Source organism: Triturus cristatus, chromosome 6, assembly GCF_964204655.1.
Source record: "Triturus cristatus chromosome 6, aTriCri1.1, whole genome shotgun sequence".
NCBI lineage: Eukaryota > Metazoa > Chordata > Amphibia > Caudata > Salamandridae > Triturus > Triturus cristatus.
The window spans coordinates 1,805,895,984-1,805,920,286 of record NC_140589.1 but is presented as its reverse complement, the minus strand read 5'-3'; the positions used below and the strand labels follow the sequence as shown (position 1 = coordinate 1,805,920,286).

At 43.5% G+C, this 24,303-nt stretch overlaps 1 protein-coding gene across 1 annotated transcript in view; it reads left to right on the top strand.

Annotated features, from left to right (window-relative positions):
* Positions 1–24,303, top strand: part of LOC146822050 (dynein regulatory complex protein 1-like) — a 1,074,594-nt gene that overhangs the window by 919,798 nt on the left and 130,493 nt on the right. The window contains exon 15 of the mRNA XM_085613165.1: positions 400–546. Within this exon, the coding sequence (XP_085469291.1) occupies positions 400–546 (147 nt within the window). The remainder of the gene's footprint in view (positions 1–399; positions 547–24,303) is intronic.

The following is a 24,303-nucleotide window of genomic DNA, read 5'->3' as shown; positions in this document are numbered from 1 at the left end:
TTTTATTTATTTATTTCATGTTAGCTCTATAGGTTACAGCCACAGCCTGAAAGGCTCCATTCTCCCTCCAGCCTGAGAGCTCAACCTCCAGACTTCCCCAGCACACAGACACCAGCATTCCATGAATCTTTACATTCTGGAAGCGTCCACAATAAGCACTGTACAGGGCGCCCTCTCTGCAAATGCATACAGAGACATATCACATCATTACACCATTCCCACAGGACAATCCTCGTCACTACAAAGTCCTGCATTTTATGTCTTAAATTGACCTGTTATGTCTTTATGGCACCATATTTGCACAATAGCATGCTGTTATTAGTAATGCTTTTTTTATGTTGAGTTGAAGTATAAGGTGTTCAGTTTACAGGACCTAATGTTTCTCAATTCCTCTACTAGTTTGAGTGGTTCCCAGTTGAAGCTGCCAGAGGTGGAAGGGCGAGATTGCAGCCGCGATGCCAGATTCTGGGAAGCAATGGCCAACGTTATTCCAGAGTCAAGGCTGAAGGAATGGGATGCACTGGAAGCAGCAATGTTCAAGTACCAGTAAGTGCTCCTGTGGCAGTAGACCTCAGTCACACTCAGTAACCACCTCATACTTAAGGAACCACCTAACAGTTCCCATGTTTCGTTTGCAATTTCCTAACACATGCACTCACTTTTATCGGGTAAGAATCTATCTGCACAAGGACCCCATTTTGTACGGCTAACACTAACAGACCGTTTTTTATTCCCTTTTACCACTGCTCCACCCAACTCCTCCTCGTCATCATCACTTCCTTTATTCGATTTAAAAAAAAAATATATACAATAATTTTTAAAGCTTAATACAGTGCAAATCATTTCATTGTTACATAGTACTATCTGTCAAACTTTCATAAAAACACATGTAAAAACATTTAAAAAATGTACCTCTAATAATACAAAATAAAGTTGGTACAGTTCATAATAGTGCAAACACAATTGTCTGGCATTAGATCCTAAGGGTTTTCCTCAATTTAATCGAACACTAAATATATTTAGACACCACTCCACACATAGGAACTTAAGACAGAGGCTGGAGAAATATCATAGCAGGCCTAGACTGCTCAAAGTTAGCTTCTCTCAGAACAGGCATCGGATAACGTTTCCTAAAAGAAATATGAAATTTGCACACAAAAACATTAAAAGTAATGTTGTCTATGGGGAAGAGGAGTCACATGGGCATACTGGTAGGTTGGTAAAATATTGGCCAGGTTCTAACCCCAATTCTACATGGCACACATTTGTTGAGGTGCTTCAATTATCCAGTATTGGGGTATCTTTCATAGATTCACATGCCTGAATCATTCCCCGTCGCCGAGGCGGGAGTCTCGGTAGATAAAAAAGTAGTGCCAAAAAATAATTAGTAGTAGTAGTAGTAGTAGGCCCAAAGAGAAAAGGCCCTAAGGCCTATATCTTAGAAGCCTATCTACCTTGTTATGTAAAATAACCCAAGAATTGGTAGCAACCAATCAGACATCAGCACCCTTCTAGAACCCTCTCAGCAGAGCCAGCTCTCCTCAGATTTTCACCGCACGTCGTGTGGAAGGGAGTCTCCCTGAGTGCCTACTCAGTTTCTTCTTTTCTTCAGTCATGTCTGACAAAAAAGCTTTGTTTAGACCCTGCAGGACCTGTGATAAGAAGAGGGTCCATATAGACGACCAGCATGAGGAGTGTATTTATTGTCTACATCCTAAGCATGTTGCTAAGGACTGTAGAATTTGCCGGACTTTCCCTCCTAAGACCTTAAGGGACAGAGAGGCAAGAGTTTTGTTATGGTTGAAATTTTCCTCGGCTGAGGAGGATGACAAGGCCTCGACATCTAGCAAGAGAGCTAGATCAATTGATAGTTCTTCCAGTGAAGGGAGAAAACATCATAAGGCCTCTCATGTAACTTCTGACCATTCACAGAAGTCACAAGACTCTGACAGATCCAAGAAGTCTTCAACTACAAAAACCGTGAGTAAATCTCAGGTTAAGACTTTGTCAGTGGGATCATCTTATACTATCTCTGTGACTTCTGCGGCTCCTCTGTCGACGGCTACAGTCTCCACTACTTCGATATCGTCACCTATCATGTCTCCTAGGGCGTCTAAGACTCCGTCGACAATTGCGTCGACGTCGAGCTTAAAGGAAGTTCTGTCAGCATCGTCGATGACAACATCGACGATGAAAACCCCGTCGACGAAAACCCCGTCGACGACGAAAATCACGTCGACGACGACGAAGACCCCGTCGACGACGAAGACCCCGTCGACGACGAAGACCTCGTCGACGACAAAGACCCCGTCGACGACGAAGACCCCGTCGACGGCGAAGACCTCGTCGACGGCGAAGACCCCGTCGACGGCGAAGACCCCGTCGACGGCGACTATTTCGTCGACGATGACGATCCCGTCGACGGCGAAGACCCCGTCGACGACGATGACAATTCCGCCGACGGCGAAGACCTCGTCGACGATGACGATCCCGTCGACGACGAAGACCTCGTCGACGATGACGCTCCCGTCGACGACAATGACAATCCCGTCGACGCCTCAAAAGACAACAAGTCCGTCTATGAGGGGAAGCCCGTCGACGAGAGGTTTCCTTAAAGCGATTCCAACTACCCAGGTTACGCCTATTGCGTACACGCATATTCAGCTAAGAACTTTTCATAAACAGGATTACAGCAATATTTCTCCTTTGCTGCCTTCGCATATCCTGGACTCATATACGGAAGGGGATGATTATGAAGAGGAGGATGATGAGGGTCCTTTCGGGATAGCTAGGCACCCCTCGGAGTTGCATATTAAGTGTCAGGAGATGGATGAGGAGGATGACTACCATGAGCATGCTTACCAGGAAGGCCTTGCTGCACCAGTTTACAGGCATCCCTCAAGGGATTGGGATCGTAGAGAATCAAGTCATCTCCCGCCTACACTGATTCAGGACCTTCAGGCCATGCTGGCGGATTACCGCCAACGCTTTCCTCCACAACAACCTCTTCCTAATATACAACCGACGGAAGAGTCGCACACGGACATGCCAAATTCGCCGATTCACTCTGCTGGTTCGGGTACACAATCGCACCATGATACCATTTCCACTGATGAGGAAGATATCGAAGAGGGTGAAGTACCGGATAAAGACACCAATCTGGATCCTTGGGATGATTACATTATTCCCATGCCTTCTCCACCTATTCCACAACCATCGGATTCTCCTCCAGAGGATATAGGTGGCTTTCACAATTTAATGCAGCGTGCAGCAGTCAGGTTTCAATTACCAGACACTGTGGAGCATACGGATTGTTTCCTCCATGACTTTAAAGAGGAGCAAAGGAAAATTACCAGAGCAATTCCCATCATCGATTTTATTTGGAATGAGGGGTTAAAAATTATGAAAACACCTGCTTCTGTACCTGCGGTCCTCCCTCGTATTGATAAGAAATATCGTGCTCCTCCAGAGACGCCCTCCTGTCTCATCGGTCATCCCCGACCAGATTCCGTTATATCACAGGCTGCTCAACAAAAGTCCAAAAATCCGGCTATGCCGATATCGACGCCGCCGGATAGAGAAGGGCGAAGATTGGATCTGATCGGCAAGAAGTTCTCTACGATGGCGGCAACTTCTATCAAAGCTGCAAACTCCTTGGCCATTCTTGGTCGCTATGACCGCCAGATGTGGTCAGAATTCTCTGAATTTATAGACCTCATTCCTGAGGATCGTCAACAAGAGGCAAGGAAAATACTTCAAGAGGGAGAACGAGCCGCATCAGAGATCATAGACTGTGCTCTTGATATTGCAAATACCAACTTTAGGCAGCTTGCAGGGGCAGCAGTTCTTAGGCGTCAAGGATGGCTTAAAGCAACATCTTTTAGGCCAGAGGTTCAAGCCAAGATCATTGATATGGCCTATGATGGAGAATCCTTGTTTGGGAAACATATAGACGAGGCCCTCCTAGCAATCAAGACTGATACGGATACAGCTAAGTCACTAGCTGCTCTCCAATACAAACGGGGATCTTTCCGTGGTGCAAGAGGTCGAGGCTTTGTTTCAAGGGGATATTATCAAAGTCAGCAAAATAGACAATATCAGTCTCAATATAGACAGCCTTATGGACGATCATCTTACAGGCACTCTTCCTCGAATAGTTTCTCTCGTCAGGGAGGAAGAAGGCGATCGAACAATCAGGGTCGCGATGCCAACAAGAAGCAATGAGTTACGCTGGACGCCAGTCATCCCTCCTTCCCTCCCGGTAGGAGCAAAGATAACAGCTTTTGCTCACAATTGGGAGGAGATCACCTCGGATCGTTGGGTCATCGACTTAGTCAGAAACGGTCACACCCTGGAGTTCTCAAAACAACCCCCTACTGCCCCGCCCAGGGGTCCCCCTCCCCCTCGTCTTCACTTATTGTTCAAAGAAGCTTTAATAATGCTCCGCAAGAACGCAATAGAGAAAGTTCCTTCGCCCCAGAAGGGAACCGGGTTCTATTCTCGATTTTTCCTCATAAAGAAAAAGTCAGGGGAGTGGCGCCCGATTCTGGATCTCCGCAAGCTCAACAAATTTCTAAAGAAGCAGAGTTTTCGGATGGTTACACTGGCCGAAGTGTTGAGCTGCCTAAACAAGGGGGATTTTATGGCTTCTCTGGACATGGAGGACGCGTACTTCCACATTCCTATCCTTCCCAAGCATCGCAAGTACCTTCGATTTGTAGTGGCTGGCGTCCACTATCAGTTCAAAGTCCTTCCGTTCGGACTGAAATCTGCTCCAAGAATTTTTACAAAGTGTCTTGCACCAGTAGCAGCGACTCTAAGGTCACAGGGGATACAGGTATTTCCGTACCTGGACGACTGGCTGCTCAAAGGCCCTTCGAAGCAGACTACCGTAGAGGCAGTTTCAGCATGCCTAAGTCTATTCTCAAACTTAGGCCTCACTCTCAACAACAGCAAATCTCAACTGCTCCCTCTACAGAGAATTCAGTTTCTGGGAGCAATGCTGGACACCAAACAATGCAAGGCATTCTTGTCAGAGGAACGTCAACTTCGTTTACAAAAGCTAGCACTTTCAATCGCAAGAAGAAAGTCAGTTTCTGTCCGGAGGTTTGCGTCTCTGCTGGGGATGTGTTCTTCAACTATAAATCTTGTACCTTTAGCAAGGCTCCGAATGAGACCTCTGCAGGAACAGTTACATCTACAATGGAAACAGGCCTTGGGGTCGTTCAACGACTCCATCAGGATAACACCTCACATGAGAGTCTCTCTGCATTGGTGGTCACGGATGGAAAACCTGACTTTGGGCCTTTCTTTTCTAACATCTCCTCCAGAATTCGTGGTAACAACAGACGCCTCCATGGAGGGGTGGGGAGGACATCTCCAAGATCTACAGATTCAGGGACGATGGTCCCAGGAATACCGCCAACAACATATCAACAGACTGGAGCTTTGCGCCATTTTTCTCACTCTGCAGGCGTTCCTCCCGAGGATTGCAGGGGCCTCAGTGCTGGTCCGAACGGACAATACTACCAGCATGTATTACGTCAACAAACAGGGAGGAACGAGGTCACTGTCCCTTTCGCAGGAAGCTCAGGAACTATGGGAATGGCTTACAACACACAAGATATCCTTACGAGCGGAGCACGTCAGGGGCCTTCACAACACGTTGGCCGACAACCTAAGCAGATCCCTGGCAGACTGTCACGAATGGGAGATAGAGCAGAAGCAACTAGACGAAATTTTTCAGTCATGGGGCAAACCGGCACTGGATTTGTTTGCTACAAGGGAAAACAAGAAATGCCGCTATTACGCAAGCAGATTCCCTCAACAGGGATCAAGAGGAAATGCCCTGTCCATGAGATGGTCAGGGCTTTGTGCGTACGCTTTTCCCCCGATACCACTAATTGCGAAAGTGATCCGCAAAGTGAAGATGGAACATTGCCGCCTCATCCTGATTGCACCCCGTTGGCCAAGGCAATATTGGTTCCAGGAGCTGCTTCTTCTAGCTCACAGCTCCATCCGTCTAATACCAACAATGACGATGTTGACAAGGGAAAGGGGTCAAATACTCCATCCAGATCCACAGTCGCTGCACTTGCACGCATGGCTCCTGATTTCCTAGAATACAAAGATCTAACCATTTCACAGGAATGCCGTGAGATTCTATCTAAGTCACGCGCACAAAGTACTTTAAAAACTTATCGTTTGAAGTGGAAACGATTTTGTCATTGGTGCGAGGGGAAGGATGTCCATCCTTTACAAGCTCCAGTAGAGCAAATCCTTCCTTATTTGTTATCCCTAGCCAAATCGGGACTTGCATTTTCATCAATTAAAGTTCATCTTGCGGCTCTATCAAGATTCAGGAAGAGTACCTCTAAACCTTCGCTCTGTTCCTCTTCATTAATAAAACAATTTATGAAGGGGCTATTCTGCGTTTTTCCACCAATTCGTGCACCTCCTCCAGAGTGGGAGTTGAACACAGTTCTAGCTCAATTGATGAAAAGGCCTTTTGAACCTATCCACAAGGCTGAGCTAAAATTTTTAACATGGAAGGTAGCTATTCTTTTGGCTCTTACATCGGCTCGAAGAGTCAGTGAGAACCCTTTTTGCAGTTCTCCAAAGACTTTGTTACTCTCAGGACAAATCCACGATTCATCCCTAAAGTTCCGACTCAGTTCCACTTAAATGAGCCAGTGAAACTAAAGGTTTTCTTCCCAAATCCAGCCACTCCAGCTGAGCGAGCGTTGCATTCACTGGATATAAAACGCTGTCTGAAATTTTACTTGCAAAGGACGAAGGACATCAGGCGGTCCAATCAATTGCTTGTAGCTTATGGTCAAGCTACACTTGGGTCTGCTGTGACTAAAGCGACTATAGCCAGATGGTTGGCTTCTACAATTCATTTTTGTCATGATAAAGCCAATAGACCATTACAAAGAAAGGTCAAGGCGCATTCTACTAGAACTATGGCAGCATCTACTGCATTGTTCGCAGGAGTATCCTTGGAGAATATTTGTCGTGCTGCAACGTGGAGGAATGTTCACACATTCACGAAGCACTACTGTCTGCAATCTACTCTGCAGGAGGATACAGCGGTAGGACAAGCCGTCCTTCAGCATCTGTTAAACTAAGGTCAGATATTTATATATGTTTCTTCAATTTACTGTTTATAATTGCTATATTTTAAGCTACATTGTCTTTTCTTTATGTAAGATAGATGTTTGAATTTTAACAGAAAACATCTTATGCCTTCTACTTATCAAGTTGCGGGCGTAATTGGGAGTGTATCAGCAATAGTCTCCCACCATCCGCAAACGACTGTATGCTTGGCATACTGCTTGCTACTCTGATTCAGGCATGTGAATCTATGAAAGATACCCCAATACTGGATAAGAAAACAAGTTACTTACCTGTAACTACAGTTATCCAGTATTGGTATCTTTCATAGATTCACATGCACCCACCCTCCTCCCCGCAGAGTCAGTTCTCTATGTTTGGGATATAAGCTTCCCACTCGTGCTAGGAAAATCTGAGGAGAGCTGGCTCTGCTGAGAGGGTTCTAGAAGGGTGCTGATGTCTGATTGGTTGCTACCAATTCTTGGGTTATTTTACATAACAAGGTAGATAGGCTTCTAAGATATAGGCCTTAGGGCCTTTTCTCTTTGGGCCTACTACTACTACTACTACTAATTATTTTTTGGCACTACTTTTTTATCTACCGAGACTCCCGCCTCGGCGACGGGGAATGATTCAGGCATGTGAATCTATGAAAGATACCAATACTGGATAACTGTAGTTACAGGTAAGTAACTTGTTTTCTTCCCCGCTAACAACCTCCTTAGGAACCTGTTCTCTATTTTCTGTAGACCTGGGTAATCTTGCACCCTCCCTCCCCCGAAGCCTGCTCCCTTGTTGGCGCTTCACAGGCATTTCGATTTGTATACTGACACCAGGTCCTTGGATGTTTTCACCCCCAGTTTACAGGCAAAGCAGAATAATGCATCAACACTGCTAGCAAAATCAGCACATTTTACACGTGCCAATGGTCTCCAACTGGATGAGCCCCATGTAAAGAAAAGTAGGAACTGATTCAACCTTAACATCGTTTACAGTGAATGACTTGGTTTTCATCCTCTTCAGGACGAATACCATAATATGATTTTCGATATAAACCTAAAAAACTGGTCTAGTAGTTTTTGAAGTCCGAGCGGGGTTCTTGCATTAGGCGTCGTCAGACGTGGATCTATTTTCATGCTAACCAGGTGTTTTTCAAGCCTGTTGATATACAGCGAGAACAGGAAGGAGGCTAACACAAAGCCCTGCCACACTTCCCTCACTCGGATTTCGATGAGACACGGAGGGCAGCTTAGGTTATTTCCGGGGCTGAACCCTTGACAAATGTTTGACTATAGGGAGCCCCTCCCTCGCTCCCGACGCGCCTGAACACTCAATAAATTTGGGTGATTCGCAGAAACAGCTACTGATGGGCAAGTACAATTACAGCCCCTTCACAATTACGTGACATTAATATGCCAGTTGTCAATTTGACCGATTTACCAGGGAGGCATTGTTCTGATACCCTGATGAAAGCCCCAGACCTTGTTAGGCCTTAGAGTAGGGCTGAAACATGTTGGTCTAAAAATAAGGATCATAGGACCATAATAGTCCACATTACCAGGGAGTTATTATTTTAGTCTCCACACCAGCTCCACTAATAAAGGAATACCTAGGAGAAGGTGAGGGATTTTAATCTGTATTTAAGCCCCCTGGTAACCCATCTATTAAGTGCTCCCTGAAAGACATCTAGGAGTCAGGGTGAAGCCGATGATGAAGCATGACACCACTAGGGCGTGTGAGGGTTATATATAAAAAGGATTTTCCTTTCCCGCACAAGTCATGTGAACCTAGCATACCCACGAGGGGTGACCAACCCCCCTACACCGTGTCCGGTGCATTATAGACAATAACCCCCTTGAACTCTGGTGGGATATCTTTTTATTTTATTGATTTATCCTGGGAGAATGTATCCCCCCGCTCCCTTCATAGCCGAAGGGCCCTCTCAACCGTCCAGATACGGCAGGCTCCCCTTGTTTGGATCCTGTTTGTTTACCACTATATAATACTCAGACCATGTTTAAGGGAGTGAGCACAAACATTTTAGCACTGGCTAGCAGTAGTAAAGTGCACAAAGTCTAAATGCCAACAAAAACAAGTTCAGCAAAATGTTGAGGGAAAGGCAAAATGTTTTGGGTTATCCTTCAGAAAGGGTAATTTCCAACAATGAGTACTAGCATGCAAACCTTCTTGATTTTATCTTTGTTAAGGTTGTGTTTCATAAGGCACAACGATTCATAAGTTACTTCCAAAATGTCAATTTTCAGTGGTAGTCTTCGCTGGTAACAAGTTGCCTTTCTTGCCTGATCCATATTCCTTCTTTTGTGTCTGACTCAGTCCTATTTACTTTGTGTAGAATCATTAGTGCACGTTGAAAAAAAACTAGGTTAAATTACTGTGAGATTGAATGATTGCATATAACAGCCCGCTGGTACTGCCACCGCAATCTTGTAGTAAAGTTGTCAAAAGATTTTTCCTCATTGGTCGTATGGACCTTTTTTGGTTGACTTGAAGCACTGTAAGGGAGAAGACATCAACAATACATTTCTAACTTGTGAAACCAATGTAACTCCACAATAAAGGCCAGGAAACGCCAACAATGGTTAAAGGGATTTTATTTTGGATTTCTAACAATCCAGTATATAAGCAAAACAAAAGATAACTTCAAGACATGCAGCAATACAGCAGATAAGTTGAAATATTTCAGTAGATTGAGCAGTAATAAAAAGAGATACAGAATAGTGACAGCGACAAAAATAAAGAAGCAAAGTAAAGCAAAAGGTGTTCCACAAAGAAACTTCCCTTCTCTCTACTGTCTTCTAAACATAAATCGGTTACAGGAATATCTACCTAGAGTCTCTATTTAGGGAGTATAGAAGGTGTCAGCATGATATAGACTTCTGTGGAAGTCTTGGGAAAGGAAATAAGTGTTTAGCCTAAAGCCTTACACTTGCACGAATATAGGTGAGTAGCGGTCTATCCCTCGCAAATTCTAAAGGCAATCTGCCTTTCTAACTGTGAGACCACCAATTAAAATAATAGGAGATTTAGGAACATCCTTATCTCCTTTCATCCCACCAGGAACCAACCAAGTCATTACTCAAGAGAGCATCTGCAACATTTCCTATCGCCTCGAAACTTGGACTGTAATTTAGAACTGTGAACATCTCCCCGTCCCAATAGCAAGTCGCCTCTTTTGACCATTAATTCTTCACGTTCACTACCACATTCTTCCCTCCAGGCCTCACTATCATTAGTCTAATACAAACAATAAGCCTTTCTCTAACTAAAGAGAATCATGATAATGGACATGCAAAGAAAGAAAGAATCTGCTGGCAAGGCAAACTGCATTTCACTTGAGGCCTGTAGTCCGTCTAATTTAGGTTGACGGTTAATATGAACTTCGAATACATGGTTATACATACGCAAATATGATATCAAGAATAAGTGTAAAACATGAGTAAAAGGTACAAGATTACATGTTTCAACTGAACATAAGTGTACTCGTACATAAATCTCTAGCCCTTACAATGTTTACAGTTCATCAATATGTTTAAATGTTTCATACACGTTAATAAATTTAAGGCATTCAACGAACATAATGTCAGATATAAATATATAATTTTGACACATAAAGAGAGAGCCTAAATTACACTGCTTCACTGAGAATCACACGACGCTGAACAGAGTTGGTGACTCGCACCAGTATTTTTCAGATCCAAAGCCAGCAGCTCTGGTTTGACATTGTTAGAGGGACCATGTGTGGATTCTCTGCTGCTCCCGAAACCAAAAGTGCACACATGGTCTTGCTTGGAGTAGTGTTTTGCATGATTCCCTTTCCTGCCTGCCTGGTGATTGCCAATCCACAAGGAACGTTTTGGCTTGAATTGTAGCAAACTAACGGCTCAGAGCTGCTCCAACCACCCTGAATGAGGACCAGTAGTCAGGATGAGTGAACTTCAATCATTGGATGATACGCTTTGCATCACTCCTCTGGCGCAGTCCCTGCTCTTCCAGCACTCCTTGCATTGTGTAGTGCTTTGAAACTTCAGCTGTTGCAGATCCATTGAAAGTGCCCCCGCCTCCTTGCTGCTTCTCATTTGCGAGCTGCACCTGCTGCTTATAGTGCAGATCATGGTCTGCTTACCAATATCAGGGCCAAAATCCGTTGTGAAATAATATACATGTACATGCTCCATAGGTGTCAGACCACTGTTGAGGGAATGCATTAGCAGCACTAGCTGAGCTTTGTGGGTCACTCGGCAGATACATGTATACCTCCTATACCAATAATCTGATGCCCCTCCCCATGAACAGCAGAAGAGTATCAGTCTGAGGACCTTAGCAGTTATCAGATGTGGCTAGCTCTATGTGAGATACAAAATCAGGAACACCACAGGCATTTATTCTTCAGTGCTTTTCAGGTTGGGATCTGTAAACATGCACTTAAAATTGAATCAACACAACTACAAGACCAAAAAAGCAGAGTGCCATTGGCAAAGTCAGCACGCAAAGTATGGGGCATTAACAAAACACTGGAGACCTGCCATACTCCCACTTGTTTCAAGGTAAACCAAAGACATTGGTAGGCATGTCAAGTGATGAACAAAGAGTTTCAAAGCAAACTTGTGTTAAAAGTGTTGTTCTCAGTTTTTGTGACAAATGTACTACTACTTGGTACCAGTTGAAGTGAGAACACTATGTACAATATGTTTATCCATGTTAAACATAGACATTGTTGGCAGTTACAGTGACGCATCGACGGCACAGAATGAGGTGGAGCATTGCCTGTCTTCAGGGTTTTGGAAAAAAGGACCCTTTTAGCATTTTGCTAGCTCCTAAATGTGTAGAGTACAAACATTAAAATCGTTTTTTTATAATACCAGTGTTTGACCTGTTTCTAAGACCTTCCAGTTCGTTTTTCAATGCTAACATGCATTTAGGTGTTGGTAACTTCTATATTAATTCTATATTAGAATTCGAACACATTTTGTTGATGCACTGGTATTAAGATGATAGGCAGGTGGATAACAAAGAAGAAGACAAAGCTATAAAAATACTAGCCGAGACAGGAGCTACTCCCACTCTAAAATTGGAAGAGTGTACTTTAACTAAACAAACAAGAAGACAAAAAAAGCGAAAGGAAGACCAGAAACAAACTATCAATAAGAAACACAGAGCAAAGAATTAAAATGTACCCATTATTCAGTGCAAGTAGAGAAACAAATGACATATTCAATGCTACAAGGTGTTCTGAGGGAACAACTGATACCTCGAGTGAGAATCACAAGGAGTGGTCCATGGCGACAACAGCTAGGGAGGAAGAACAGCTCAAGAAACAAAGAGATAATAACGCCAGCAGTACAGCGGAGCCCGTACCAAGTGAAAAAACAGCAGCACACACCGGGGGGGCTTAGAGCAGAAAAAAAGGCAATCACAGAGCCCGACATCGACCATTGGAGTTGCTCCCTGGAATCCTTAACAAAGCCAACTGACCAGCAGGTAAACAGGCGACGGACCATTGCAAAGGGACTCTCCACCTTATCTTGTGGAATATAGCCGGAGCTAAGAAATGGCTAGAAGATGGCAGGCCTCTACAAGACTGGACGACATGCGACATAATTGCCCTCCAGGAGACGTGGGTACCGGAGGAGTTGCCTCTTGCAGGATTTACACATTTTAGTACACCAGCTGAGAAACACAGGAGGCATGGACGTCCGAAAGGTGGGCTAGCAGTTTATGTGTCAAAAGCAATCAACATCCAATCAGAGCAAATAGCATGGGCCAAATGTGCAATTAATAAAATTCTCATTACCATCAACACTTATGCACATCCATCGGCGAAAGAGAAAGAAGCTCATATTGCTTTGCTAACAACCATAATGATCGACATACGAAACACCAATCCATCCTGGGATATCATCGTAACAAGAGATTTCAACTCAAACTTGATTTATACACCAGAAGAGGATGAGAAACTCGCAGCAGATAATAAGTGCTGAAATGTTCAACCTCAATATCAGTGTAAGTCGGCTTGCTCCGATCTGGTAGGGCAACAACTGGTGAAAACACGTGAATACCTGGGCTTGAGAATAATAAAATGTTAGAACATCGGAAGACTCCCTGCCAATGCACAGTTACTTCGGAGGGAAATCGCAATCAAGGCTTGATTACACAGCAATATCACTACCATTAATGCCCTTTCTTACCCGGTTTGTCTAAAATTTTACACCAAAAGTGACCAATCATACCAACATATTCACTTTAGTTTAAAGCTACCAAAGCATCAGATCAACAAGACAACTGCAGAAAGCATATTGACTTGAAAGGGTTGAAATGGACAACGGAGAACATCGACGAACTTCAAGCCAAATTACAGGGGTTCAAAATAGAAAGTGAAAGTAGTGATCTAAACAAGATACAAGAGTGGGTAAGCTTCATGGATAAATTAATAACAATCATGACTGGCAAATCAAAACAGGCCCGAGACTTAAAAACAACATGCCAATATCGATTGATGCTCTCAAACTTAAACGAGAACTAAAAAAAAACTCTTAGGAAACTAAAAAGAACTGAGTTGAGCCCAATAGGTTGGGAAGACATATGTAACCTTAGGAAAGAATGCAAAAAGAAGATATGCTAACAAAAAAAAGAAGATGCCAGGATAACTACTGGGCTAAATTATTATACAATGCAAAAAAAACAAATTCAAGCACATTCTGGGAAACAATAAACAATTTGAATCGGCCCGTCAATTATTTTGCCTCAAGTGTACAAGAACAAGACTGGGCCACGCTTCCAACAAAAAGATTTACAGACACCAAACTCCTGAATGTTCTAGCATGCAAGGAGAAGAAGCATGTAAATGTCTAGGACCCAGTGGCAATGACATGATCTCTATACAAAAAATAACCAGCACCACGTCTCGTCACCTGACCACTGTGCCAAGAGCAGAAGAAGCACAAAGGAATGGAGTTGTGATGAGTGCCGGTGGCTTAGGGGCTATACCTGAAAGCCCAGCTTATCAACTAGTAGATGTAAAAAGACCGATCTTGAAGGTACAAGGAAACGGGGCTCCAGGACCAAATGGTATCCCTCCACTAATCTTCAAACTTGCACCAGATTTCTGGGGTGGGAGATTAAAAAATGTGTTTGAAGAAGTGGAGAATATAAAGCAAATTTCACCGACCAGGCAAGGATCAGTAATCTCACTGGTCTATAAAGGGGGTGATAGGACGTCCCCGAACAATTACAGGCTAATTGCACTACTGGATGTAGATGCAAAGTACTACGCTTCACTGATACTGGTAGATCTGATTACCTGGTCAGACAAGCTAAAACTGATACCGGTCAATCAGACAGGTTTCACAAAAGGAATTGGGACAATTACAAATATTTTATCGCTCTCGTTGATTGCCGACAAATACAAAAGGAGGAAACAACAACTGCACCTCTGTTTTGTCGATCTAAAGGCGGCTTTCGACTCTGTGGATCGTTACATCCTATGGGAAAAGCTGCAAGCTTGGAATATTCCCGAAACAATATTCAGAGGAATACTGCTTGTTTACTCTAATACATGGATGAGAGTAAAGCTGGGAGATGGTTCAAGATTATCACTCAACTGGGCACTGTGTCATTATCCCACCTATCATATGCGGACAATGTAGTCCTGATCAGCCTAACTAAGATCGGCTTCCATAGGTCGCTCACAGGTATGCTGGAATACATAGCTGATAATAAGCTAGAGATAAATACATTGAAAAGTAAGACAATGCTAATTAGTAGATACCCGACGGTCAAACAGAACTTTCAACTAGAGGGTGAAAAGCTAGAGGAAGTCTCTAATTATAAGTGCCTGGTTTTTACATTGACAACAGGCAGAATCATTAAGAGCAAAAAGCATATATGATGCAGAGAACAAATGCCCTTTCATTTGCCTTCAGGACCCCAGCAAAAAAACTGAAGGGGCCATCGTTTAAACCCTTCTTAGCAGTAGTAACAGCTTAACTGCTACCGACGGTATCATATGGCAGTATTACACTACATGGGAAAGACGCCGACCTGCTAAACAAACTGCAAGTTTCAACATAGAAAAGAGTCTTTCTAATCCATCAGTCCGCTTCTCCAGCACAGGTGAGATTAGAATTTGGCGTAATCAATGAAACATTGGGGAGGATATACGCAACCATTAAGCAATGGTACAGATTGAAACAAAACACAGCAGAATCAGAATTGAATAAAGCTCTGTGGGAGGAACTAGAGAAGGAAAAAAAGTCTCCCTACAACCAATATTTACAAAAAGCTTTATTAGCAACCTGTACAGGTGAACTTTGGAATACCAACTTGTCCTACTCATCCTTCAAACAAGCAATAAATAAATCTGCAAAATTCCACTCTCTGCTAGTAGATAAAAACATCTTCAGCAAGAGAAAGCATGCCAGGATGGCAATAACCAATTATAAGATCCTCACTCCAGCAGCATACCTAAACATTACATTCTCGGTTCATCGTAAGTTACAACTGATGGCCCTGCTATTAGGCAAATTACCGTCCATCGCAGATCAGCCATCATAGGTCCATAAAGGACTGAAAGAATGCAGACTATGTGGCAGCAACAAGGAGGACTTCATTCATTTAGTCTGTATATGTCCAAAACTTTTAAAAGCACGAGTCATTTTACTAAAAAATGCAATGAACACCAGAAGAATAAGGACGTGCAGATCTGCCATCATAGCCAGGTTGGATCCAACTGATACCTTAATGAACTGTCAACTGACAAAGTTCCTCACCTCACATGAGCAGGCATTAAATATGGAATCTCCAGTTACTGCCCAGTAATGTTGAAAAAGGTTGACTGGATCTTGAGAGAGACCATTCGTCAATCTAGAATTATGTCGGAAAAGCATCGTTTTAACTTTACAGTGGAACATGGACTAATTAATGCTTTTATCCATCAATTGTTTACCATACATTCTTGTATATACTTGAATATTATCATTAATTGACCCATTAATTGTTTACTATATATCCTTGTACATACTTGAATATTAATAAGTGGCAACAAAAGGCTTTTATGGTTTTAAGCAATTAACACAATTTTACTGTTGACTTCTTTTATATAGGGGATACATTGTTATGGTTTTAACTAACTGAAACAATAAACATTTGATTGATTGATTGATATTATCTTGACTCAAGCCCAGCAGATGCCTTATTTGAGTGAAAAGGTTATTGATCCAATGTACTTTTTCATGCTTATTTTGACACAAGTTATTCCAGGATTTTCTTAAGGGAGAATCAGACTGGGGCTCACTAGTTTAGTTGGTTCCAGATGGCAGAAAACACTTGTAGGTGTCTTCAGACTTTGTATCATGTATTTTGTCTCCTGAAGAATGACATTGGATAGTTGGTTGCCCTGTTCAACCCATCCTGTGCTTGCTGATTTGCAAGAACCCTCTTAGGAGATACTTTCTTAACTGAGAGTAGCAGCTTATTTAGGAGCTCACTTTATATCTATGATGTGCTGGATCACTTAATGATCATTTTGATCATGCCAGTGTTAGCAGCTAACATCTTTTGCACCTGAATGAGATTGACCATGGCTTTACAATACCCACCATGAACCTCCATGTGCCTTCTGAACTCTAATGCGATACTAGACTACAGAACACAAGCTGCATTCCACTTTCATTTGCAACTGGTTGCTATGGCTTTTGGAAGCATTTTTATTTTTTACTTGCTGCTCAAATTTACATTTACCTACACATTTGGTTGGAACATGTAATGAGCTTGGACGAGTGTCTTTCTGCACTTGCAGTCTTAGGACTTGCCAATTTAAAAAATGGGTCAGGAGGTAGGTGAGCACCTGGATGACTGAGGGCAGGATGATGGAGGTAGTGTGAGAAGGTTGTTCTTACCATCTAATCAGCCCGGATCTTTTACTTTTTGACTGCCTGGTTATTGACCTTTACTGTGGGAGAGCCTCATAACCTGTGACTCACTCACGGTAAACTCATGGTAAAATGGACAGCGCAGTCTCTACCTTTTAAGATAAGGCTGCTGCTAACCAGAAAGGGTAAGAGGCGTGAGGGCTACGCATGGGAGACTCCTGTTGTGCGCAGCCCAGGAACTGTGCACCGGCAGCTTAATGCAAAAGGGACTCTTCAGGGTTGGGTATTGACCTGGGATAGGCCTTATAATATTGGTGTACACAGATAGGGAAAGTCAGTGTGCTTTATTGTATGGTCTGCAGGGACCCTCCATTATATACCATAGGGAAGACTGCCTTAGAGTGAAGGTCCTCATCTCTTGGGTCTACCAACACCAAGGTCATACCAATACTTGGTAAACATGTGTTGGCCTTTGAAGAACTTCTTGAATCAATAACAATAAATACACTCATGATTGATTGATTACATTTTCATTACTGAGTTTTACTCATCAAGTCACAGACCTCAAAAAACAGTCAGTGTTCACTTAAATTGCATACAGGACTGGAGGGTGCTGTCCTGTAATTTGGCATACACTTTCACTTCCATGGTGCAACCAGGTAGCTGCTCTTTTGATACAGAATTCACCCTCTCTTTCAGCACATGGGGGTCCCTGCAGCCATGGTGCCACCAGGTGCCTTCTCCTTGATACAGAATGTACTCCTTCCTTAAGCACAAAGAGAGGTCCTCATAACCCTGCTCTAAGGGTCCCACATAATGCTGCCAGAAGGTGCCAATCTTCAGAAGTGTAGATGGGGTCAGGTCTTTGCTACCAAATTATTTGCGTTTAGTGGCAGATCAGGATTGGGTGAGGGCTGGCATCCCTTTTGAGTCTGGCTTAATTATGGTGGATTGGAATGACAGATTTTTCCTGGTTAAGGACAAGTTAAATGCAGTCCCAATCATCTTAGGGGTCATGTATGCCATTAACACAGAGATGGCAGTTAGATGAGTGGGTGCATGTCCCATGAATTCTATGGGGTGATTTAGATGTCACTCTGGACAGGGCACATCTCCCAATCCAGCAATCTAAGATGGTTCACAATGCAAAGGTACATTGTCAAACATTGGTGGTGTAGTGGTGAGCATAGATGCCTTCACAGTGCAAAGGCACTGTCCCTTTGGCTTAAACAGTGGTCAATGGTGAACTTGTGAAGACTGCAAAATCCTGGGATTAGGCTTGATTCATATTGTTCCACTCCACAAGACCTATAAGTGCAGCTCTGTTCTGCTTCGATCTACCCACTAGTCTACACCTCTAATTATCTCTGCAGGACAATGTCCAATCAGAACCCTCTGCAAATAGGCGTGACTTGCTGCAAAGCTCTTTCTCCCATCTACTCATGGTGGCTTCAGTGCTCCATGTCAGAAGATGCAGCAGTTTGCGGCACCCTGGTTGAGAAGATGCATGAATACTTTGAGAATAATGAAGTATCAGCCTCTTCTCCAGCAATTGAATGGTGGGAGGCCTTCAAGGTAGTAACATAAAGTCATTGCATCCATGCCAAGGTGGGTGTGAGTAGAACCACAGAGAAGGAGCTGCATAGAAAACTAGTGACCGACTAAGTGAATCCGTCAGGGCAGCATGCGAGGGGCAAGCTGCCTTGGTAGAACATTTACAGTAGCTAGACTACACCCCCTACATGGCTTGAGCTTGCACTGAATGAGATAGAGTTGGCAGCCTAATAGCGTGGCTCGCTAACTGGGAAAACACAAAATAACTCATTACATTGCTCCAAATTGATGGAAGTGGGGCTCTCATTTAGTCTCAGCAAGACATCCCCACAGCTTTTTAATACGTTTGCTGTAGGTGTTATACGGGCACATCTAAAAGCATGATGCAGCCGCTCACAGCTTCCTAAGTGATTTTTCTCTACATAGCCCTCCAACCAAGGTGAAGGAGGAAATAGGTGCATCCATCCTGCCCAAAACATTAGGGAGTACATAAAGGACCAAGCTATTGGCAGAACGCCTGGTACTCGGAGTTACCTGTAGAGCTTTTTCAAACCTATGCTCACATCTTAGCACCAAAGTTGGCCCTCATGTATGAGGCAGTGGCGACAGAAGGTTCGCTGCTGCCATCACTTAAGGAGGCCATGCTAGTCTAGATACCCAAGCCAGTACAGTGCTGCCCTTGCTTTATGCTTAAATTTGGACTATAAAATCCTTGCAAAATCTTGGCAGGTCCCATAATGTAAGAATTTAAGATCAGAATGGTTTTGTGCCTGGGAAGAGCATGTCTCTGATTATAAGGAAATTGTTTAGAATCAAGGAAGTGGTTCCACTGGTGTAGTATTGTACCTCTTCAGATTGTTGGCCACATTTTACTTTGGGAAGTATACCAGTTGGTTGATTAGGTTGCTCTACTTGAACCCTACTTCCAGAGTCCAGCTGGGAAAATTAATGTCTGCTCCCTTCACAGTCGATAAGTGTAACCTTCAAGGGTGCCTCTTTTCTTTCTTGCTCTTTGCCCTCACCATAGAGCCAATGGCTATCAGAATAAGACTAGAGGGAGTTGCATGGGGCAGCCCCCAAGCCAACAGAACTCAAACGATGGCCTTGTACACTGATTATATTAGCCCAGGCCCTTAAGGAGTTAAGATCTGCTTCTGTGCTATACCTCAACTAGCAAAAATCTTGCTTGCTCCCACTACACCCAAGCACTGCTTCGACCTCCCTGTATTTGGGGTGTGGCTGTACCAAATGGAAGAGTGTTTCCTCCTGATACCTCATACATTTGTACAACCAGAATATACTCCACTGAACAGGACCTCCTTGATGGGAATCTCACAAAAACAGTGCCCGTATTCAGGGCACAAATAACGTTTTAGGAGACTCTCCCACTTTCGGTCATGGGGCGTGTTGTGTTACCTAAAATGGTGATGCTACTCTGCCTCCTTTACTACTTCATTACTCTCCCTATCCTTCTCATGTAGAAGTCCTTCCATGAGCTGGACACACTAGACAGGGAGCTCCTATGGCACAGTACCTGGCGCAGGGTCACACTGGCTTACCTTCAGGTCAAGCAGGGCTGTGTGTGGGCCCCAAAGTTTGAAGATTACTATTTGGCTGCTCAGCTCCAGTGTACTTGCCTGTTGACTGTTGAGTCTCTTGCTGAATGAAACATGTGTGCTGGTGGACACTTCTACCTGAAGGAGATACACAAACTTCTACTCCCAGGTATTTGGACGAGGGCAACCAAGATTACTATATATAGTGTTGAGCTACTTTTCAAGAAGCTTATTGGTCACTAAACATGTCACAATCTATGCCCCAGACATCCCCTTACTTGATTTACCTTAGCATCTGGTGTGCCTTATAGCATTGGGAGGATGTAGGAATCATCTCTTTGGGTGATCAATTTCAAGCTGGTCAACTCTTTCCATTTGATTGCTTAGGGAAGAGTTTAACAAATATGGGGGACAGTTCCTGACTCACTGAATCTTGATCCACACCCTCTGGGCTAAATGGTACATTTCTGACATAGAACCTGCAACTCACTACCTAACCCAGACATTATTTGTGATGGGTAATGGGAGCAGGTGTATTAGTTGGTTGTAGAAAGTCCTTCACTTCCATACACAGCCATTGCTGCAATCCCTGCATGACACACTGGAGTCTAAAATAGGGAGAATTAAATTCATACAATGTAATAATTTACCCAGGGCCTACCTGTCTTCTGCTAAAATCAATAGATTTTTCTTAGCGCTAACACCTCCTGCCACAGTGCTCTGTGGCCTCAGCTACCTTTCAGCATATGTTATGGTATTGCCCTTCATCGGTGGCGTACGGATCTAAAGTATTGTGTTGGTTATCTGCTATCAGTGGGCTAGGCAACTTAAAAACCTGAGAGGCCAGAACTTTGGGACTAAACAAGCAACTAAAAACAATTAGGATAGCTTTCCTTTCCCAGGATCTCTCTTTCCTGATTGCCAAGCGGCAGCCACCATGAAACAGAAGGCCACGTCTCCTCCCAAATTTGGGACATGGTACCAAGTCATCTTAAAATGGGCTAAGGCTGAGAACAAAACCTTGAACAGAGGAAAAGCCAGGGGTCTACAGAAGCAACTGGGGCAACACGTTGATGATTTATATTATGTGCATTTGTATAGCCCACAGCTCACCAGAGAGGGTATCCTGGAGCTGAAGCAGAAGCTTTATAGACTGAGGTCATGCAGGGTCGTGGCTAGGTGAAAAGTTAGTTCTTTAGTTTCTTGCAGAATTCAGGAACTGAGCAGGTGGCTCTGTTATACAGGTGCAGGTCATTCCAAGCTATAGGAACGAGGTAGGAGAAAGCATGACCACCAGATCTGCTTCTGCATATGCTGGGGGTGTGCATGAGTAGGAGTCTGGTAAGTTTGTGGAGGTATGTGGGGCCGATGTTGAGTAAGATTTGTATGTGTGTGTGACGAGTTTGAAGAGTGCATGTTTGTGGATTGGACACCAGTGGAGCTCTTTGAGATGTGGGGTGTTGTGAGTGTGGGGTGCCAGCTCAGGGATACAGCTATACACAGAATCTCAAATAAGACAACCCAGTGCTGTAACCACCTAATCAGACTGTATCATATGAAATTGCATAAAGGGACCTGCAGAATTGTTTAAAGCTACCAGCATACTGAAAACCATAAACCTGCATGTCTATCTCTTACACTTCATCATCTAACATACTAAGCGCTGCGTCCCATAAAATGACAACCGCACCTTTGTAGTCATCATTCACGACATAGAAATACCTCCCACATTGGACTAAAGCAAAAACAACATACTTCCAGCCACACACCCTACATAGTGTAGCGTGCTACTCATGTAGGCAAGCGCTTCAGTGGCCCACACAGGGGTAGTAAGAGCTATATAAATCCTGCAATATATACAATATTACATACAACAATATTTTTTACAATGTTACATACAGCTCTAAAAAACATGATATTCCTATCTTCGAAATTCCAGGCGATGATATTTTGAATTTCACAAAATAAAGGTAACAATATTATGGTAAAATGCTATTTCCAACTCGGTATTTTGATAAAACCCCCAGCACAGGTTACCTTCGTCATCTTCATTCTCCAGGTCGGGCTCGCCCTCGTCCCACTCTTCCTGCCAGCCACCCTGATAAGTACAGTTCACAGTCTCCCTAACACACTTCATCCCTCCCATAATTATTTGATTCTTCACACTGCTTACCCTTACATATTTACCTTATGCTCTAAATTATGCATTACATCCTCATCTCCTTCCTCGTCTCATTCCTCACCGGATTGGGAGAGGCCCCACTCTCCTCGACTGGCAAATAATCCCTCAAAAAGGGAATTTACCCATCCTCCGTTAACATGCTTTATATGATCCCTGAACAGTGTCTGGAGCACCGTGCACTTCTGTTCATTGTTTGCATCAGTCCTCCAGTAGAGCCTGAGTTCCTGTTCTCTTTTGTTTTTTTAATTTAGGTTTAATCCCATAGTGGGTGCAGCATATTGCTGTTATATGCACTAGGACCCTCTGGTTCTTTTCTTGGGTGGACACTGAAGAGGAACTACGTGAGATGTGGGGTAGTGTTAGGGCGTGGGTATGGGAAGTATGATGTAATGTGCAGTGTGTGAGTGAGTGCTAGAGAATAAAGTAATGCTTAACTGCAGCTCCCGTGTAGCTAATTTATGTCCATGCTCCAGGACTACGGAAGATGCAACAGTGGGGACAGTGGAGAGACCTGGCTACTATTTGATTCTATTTTTAGCCACTGGTAAGGGTCTTCAGCTCAAGCCCCAGCTTGGCACCACAAATGGTATATCGAAGGCTTGCAAAGCCTGCATAGATCCAACCATTGGAAGCGTATGGGCTTGCTATGTTGTCTTTTTTTCTTTTGGTATGTCCCTGTTTTTTGCTCTGTATTATCAAAGTAAGAGGTGGTGCAAGTGGCCCACATTGTTTTTCGATTATGTCAGCGCTTAGAAGGCCTGCAGCATTTCAACTGAACATCCTCAATGGAATTCATGTTGTGCTTAGCCCCACCATTGAATCTTTTCTGGATAGTAAATCTGGCTAGTTGCACAGCAAACTAATTTATTTCACTCCAAAAGTCTATGTTGATTTCTTGGCCACAGGCGTCAAATCCAGTTGCGCACACTGAGCCTTTCAATCTTCTGATGTTGAAGTCAGTTACGCCCCTTTAAGAAGGGGTTCTCTTGTTTTTTTCATATTCTGATTCTAGTATTGATAACTGCCTCACTGATCCTTGTGGCTTCCATAAAGTGCAGTCAAAATTCTCTATCTGTTTGCTACTCTTTTTTTGTTCTCCAACATTCCAAAGAGTTAAGGGGCATATTTACAAGCCCCTATCGCCACCAGAACGTCACTTTTTTTGACATTGTGGTGGCGATGCGGGTTTCGCCTTATTTACAAGGCAGCGTTAAGCCACTTGAAGGGACACCTTCCTGCACATGAACAATAATTCCCCACAACACAGGAACCCTTGCACTATGGTGCAAGGGTGCCTGCATTGGCGCTAGTCAGCTAAAATTAGCACAAGCGCAGCTCTGTGTTTCAGAAGTGGCGGAGCGCAGCATTAAGCCAAGAAGGCTAACACTGCGCTTCCTCACTTCATTGTAAATATGCCCCTAAGGGTTCAGGTCCTACTGTGTCTCTGGTCTCAGGCACCTCTGATTCAAAGGTTCAGATACTATCAACAGCATTGATGTGGACTTTAAGGTACTTTAATCTGGTTGATGTCTATGGGTCTATGGTTTTTGGTTCCAAAGCAAATTTTTGTTTTGTACAGTGTCTGGTGGCTCAGTCGACTATTGCGTCTGCTCCAGGCAGCAGTTCTTCACCCCAGGCCTTGCGTGTCCACTCAGCCTTATTTTATTTCCAAAGGTCCTTGAATGGTGGACCATGAGGTTGGGTGACCGTAAATATCTGTTATTCCTCATTAGGTTAATTGATACTGTAAAATTATATGTGATTACCACAAGATCTAATACCCCTGCTGGTCTGAAGATGAGATGTGTTTGACTTCTGCAGGTGTTTGTTTGCAGCTCTCACCCTTCTCACAGGGGTTTCTAAGATCTCTCTAATGATTGATGGTGACATTAACTGTTTTTAATCATGTGATATTTTTCTCTTGTGATGAATGAGAACATGATGGTAGTAATACACTGAAAGAGCACAGGATATGAATAGATCTTCTGGGTAGAACATTAGTAGATGA